The sequence below is a fragment of the Priapulus caudatus genome, unplaced genomic scaffold (genome assembly GCF_000485595.1).
Source record: "Priapulus caudatus unplaced genomic scaffold, Priapulus_caudatus-5.0.1 Scaffold572, whole genome shotgun sequence".
In the NCBI taxonomy this organism is placed as follows: domain Eukaryota; kingdom Metazoa; phylum Priapulida; class Priapulimorpha; order Priapulimorphida; family Priapulidae; genus Priapulus; species Priapulus caudatus.
In genome coordinates this window covers 120,366-125,086 of record NW_014577633.1, presented here as the reverse complement: position 1 = coordinate 125,086, position 4,721 = coordinate 120,366, and the positions used below count along the sequence as shown (strand labels likewise).

Here is a 4,721-nt window from a genome sequence, read left to right as displayed (position 1 = left end):
TATATATAATAGACTGTCACACCAGGTGTATTGTTTTCTCAGGTGTCAGGACAGTGATCAGCATCGCCAGGGGTCTACACGTGCCTGAAATACGATAGCGAAAAAGTAAGTTTGCTCTTATTAAATCATGTCCGTTTTGCAATCGTTCTGACGGCATTTTCGATTTTCTATGATAAAATAAATGTTACAAGCATATTTTTTCCACATTAAATATTCACATATATTAAACCTTCGTATCTATGAAATTAAACCCTTTTATAAATACACGGATAATTATCATAGTTTTAGTGCAGATTTGTCACGTGTATGTCATGTGTTAATCTTTGTACACGTGCATTCCGTAATCAAACGCAGCCGCATGCTGGCATACAGTGTGAGAAGAAAACAAATTTGAAACTTCTTTAATTATGAGAGATGAAATGTTTTTTTCTCCAGATTTCAAGTATCGAAAAGCACAATATATTCCTATCAATATGGGAAACCATCTACCGCACCCGAGAAGTGAACTCTTAGTATGGGCAACTGCTCGCGGTCATACGAATATGGTCAAAGCGTTATTAGGTGCGGGCGCTAACACAGAACACGCGAACGAGCATGGCTACCGCACATTAATGATAGCAAGTGTTATCGGTTACACGGATACGGTCAAAGCGTTAATAGATGCGGGAGCTAACATAGATCACGCTAACGATGAGGGCAACACCGCATTAATATATGCAGCTGCATATGGTTTTACGGATGTGATGACAGTGTTATTAGGTGCGGACGCTAACATAGATCACGTGGACGTGGATGGCAAGACGGCGTTGATGCATGCTGCCGAACACGGTCATACATCGTGTGTTATGAAGTTACTAGAAAAAACAGCGCGTGTGGAGGAGAGTCGCAGTAACAATGGCAGTACGGTGTTGGCGTGGGCTGCCTACGGCGGTCAAACAAGCCTTGTGACGAAATTATTGAATAAAATAAGTGCGTGGCAACCTGAGGACGTGCAAATAGCGTACCAGGTGGCCGTAGATTGCGCCCATGCCGTTACCATCAACGACGATCATAAAAAATCCGCCGGCGTTCTACTGGCGCACCAATACTTCAATCAGCTGCCCAACAATTGTTATTGTGACAAAGAACTTGAGAAATCACCCTGTAATGTCAGTGGTGTGACGTCACTGTTTGATATATGGGAGATGCCAGGCTTGGGAAGATTAGAGCATCAGGGGGAATGCGATCAAATGCGGGACGCCGTGCTAGACCTGATGAAGCGAGTCTGCAAGGAGATTAAAGTCTTAGACAGTGACTTCTCCTGCACGCCCATTCTGATAGGCAGCACGGCGAACCGCACAAAAGCTGGTCTGCCGGACGAATACGACTTCCTATTCGAAATCGATAGATATCGAGAAAAAATAATTGTTGAAAACACAAAATCTAATACAGCTGGCCTTGTAACAATTCGCGAAAAAAAATCATACCAGCATATTTCGGTAAATCTAAAAGAAGAATTTGTTAAGGTATTGTGTCCGGCTGTATCGAAAGTCATGATAAACGGGGAGCACTCATTCAAAATACAAAGGTCATGTATTTTGGAATGGAATAAAGTGTGCACCCAGTTTAACCTGAAATTTGTTGGCGACGGACATTTTAAATTTCTACCTATATCGGTAGATTGTACGCCGGTAGTACGAATCTCGGGCAAGCCAGCTGGCGCAACAAACTTTCCTTATGACCACTACCACGTGGTACCCAAGCGTGGCGTAGACAATACGAGCTGGTCCGTCTGTACGGCAGTAGCGGAAAGCAATATGATCAGAAGTTTCCATCCAGTTTATCGCCAGGCTCTAATCGTAGCAAAGGCATTTCTTGATCCTCGAGTACATGATTGTTATAATAAGCGTGACAAAATATTGAATAATGATGTGTTGCGTAAAAACAAGGACGTAATAGTTTTAAATAATTCTGACTTAGACGTAATTCAGATGTATGACGCCATTCACTTTATGCCTAAGAAACTGATCGACTCCTACCTCCTAAAACTTGCGCTGCTCTATGTCGCATCACTTAACCCAGCGGATTCGTTGCCGTTCCGAGAAATCGTGCGTGAAATATTCGAGTACGTACATTCGTGTACAAATAAGAACAAGATGCCGCATCCTTATATTGATAATTTCAATGTTTTGGCCGAGGACGACACTAAAACAATCACACACGTGCCGGTCGCGTATTTGCGTGAGCGGCACGTGGATGAGTTACTGGGACGTCTTGATAGCGGTCCGCTGGTGAGTGAGAGTGGACCTATATGGTTCGGCGCTAATGAGCTGTTGAAGAAGATAAAGAAGTCGGACAAGAAAACTTGGCGTGAAGAATGGTTTATTAACGCTTGGAACCTACTGTCTGACACCTGCAATGAGAGAAATATATTTAGTAGGCTATTCAATTAGGTGTGCGCTTCTAAGGGGGTCTAATTTCAAAAAAATTCGTGCTTGCAAGTTTGGGTTACGGCTAGACCCCTCCCCCCCCCGGTACAAATCCTGTACACGCCCCTGCTACCGTCACAAATTGTCATTCATTTTGGTTTATAAATTATGGGTGCTTCTGAGCTATTGAGTAATTAATAACGTCCGTGATTTTTTGGGGCATATTTTTCCATATATCTGTTTACAACAAATTATGAATGTAGTAGTTTCAATTTTAAGCTGTAAAGATAAAAACAATAGTTTTGACCAAAATTTGTCATGGAATACAAATTTTATGCATGTTTTAGTGGAAAATGTCAATGTTTTCTCGTGAAATTTTGTGACGTAATTTTTGCATGCTTAACATATGTTGTATAAATATTTAAATTTTATTCCCCTCCATTATAATGTCTTAGATATAGTTAGAAAGGACATAAATTGGTTTGATGAAACAAAGAAATCCTTAAAATATATTGTTTTTTGATACTTTATCTTCTTTTGAATTTAGTAGACACGGACGTTACCTGTCTGTCAAGAAAAAACTTACATTTTGCACTAAAATTTAAAACCCACACAAATACAGTATAACCTTGGAAGTATCACTAACACATACATTGAATGTCTTATGTTCATGACCACTACTGTTTTTCTCAAAGAATGCGACTACACATAAAATAAATCAAATAAAAAATCAGTGCCTGCATGTCTGTCAAATATAACGGCCGTAACTTTGATGTAAAAAATAAAATCTAGACATGCTCTTGGCATAACACCCCTACTCACAGTTAAAGTAGAACATTCCACAGAAAGTAACATCAGGGATTTGTGTCAGATACATCTGAGAAAGTTGAAAATAAAGACAAATGGCTGTCTCTCAAATATTTCCTGAGTAACGTCCGTGACGTTCGGACGTTATTGTTTTCAACAAAATCTTTAAGTACATGTGCATGGAAATGATATCATGTCCAATATCCATGTTATTGTGCATGCAGACATTAAACATATAAATATCGATCATTGAAGTGGAGAATGTTCAGATATTGACATAAATACGCTCGGACGTTACTATTGACATTTGATCACAATTTGTTACTGGTATGTCAAAGTCAAAGTCACGTCCGTATCAGGATTGCAATACAAATTATGTAGCAAATACTTTCCCTCTTTGTATGTATAAGTAGGTTTCCTTTAAATTCTGCCATCAAATGTGTCCTTGTTTGATTGTAAATAACTTTGATAAATTTTGAATTTTATATTCGGACGTTACACAAGAATTGTCAATTTGTCAATGGTAACGTCCGGATTACTATATTGTCGAAAATTGTGGCATACCTTCCAACAAACATGTTAAAAGTACACATAGTGTAGCTCACATTGTAATACAATGCTTGCAATGCTTTCACAGTTTTAGAAGTCTACAATACTTTGTATATAAAATTGTGAATTCAACAAATTTTAGTAACGTCCGTAACACTAACAATTTAATGTATTATTCTGTTCAAAATAATAATTTCTGAGAAATGATCATTATAGGCACACAGCATCCAATGTCTCTAATACGCCAATGATATTATGAAGCGTATATTATGACTAGTCTTAAGGCAAGTCTTAATATACTCTTGATAGTCTGCAGGTCTAATGTTATAAGACATGTTATATCGGAGTGTAATGCCATAATTATCAATATATTAGTATTAATAGCCGTGAGCCCACCATTCCTACGATGTGAAGTACTGTAAGGTAGCAGATCCCCACAATCTGTAAGAAGATAGCGGCAATATCTAGTACGACGTCTCCTGTGGTCCTCTTGTCGTTGCTACTGCGTGACAGCATGCTGAAGATACCGGGGAATATGCCGACGGAGATTGACAGTGTCAGGGCGCCCACTACATCTAGACGTGGCATGATCTTGAAGATCACCATTGCGACGCCACACGCATGCATCGTCTCCGAGAAAAACGTCTGTTGGATGACAAGTAAGAGGGATTGGCTAACAGGTGATTTTATCATCGTATCAACGTTTTTTTGGTGTATTAGTTTTGAAGTGCTGCATAATGTCGTGCAACTTTGAGCCAATTAGAGGGGTAGAATGATTAGAGGTGAAACATTATATACATTCGTCACACGGACATGCACCATTCACTCAATCATGCATGTGTACCAATTTATTGTTTAACGTATACTTGTAAACTAAGAGGTACCACGTTAAGGAAAGTTTCGTTCGTTAATAGACCCCCAAATTTCGCATTCTTCACAATGACGTGGATAACGATA

General features: G+C 39.2%; 1 protein-coding gene across 1 annotated transcript in view; it reads right to left on the bottom strand.

The window, feature by feature from the left end:
- LOC106811765 overlaps window positions 1-4,401 on the bottom strand; it is a 17,056-nt gene extending 12,655 nt beyond the window's left edge. Inside the window, exon 1 of the mRNA XM_014815484.1 lies at window positions 4,161-4,401. Within this exon, the coding sequence (XP_014670970.1) occupies window positions 4,161-4,391 (231 nt within the window). The 5' untranslated portion in view covers window positions 4,392-4,401. The remainder of the gene's footprint in view (window positions 1-4,160) is intronic.
- Between the last annotated feature and the right edge of the window lie 320 nt (window positions 4,402-4,721).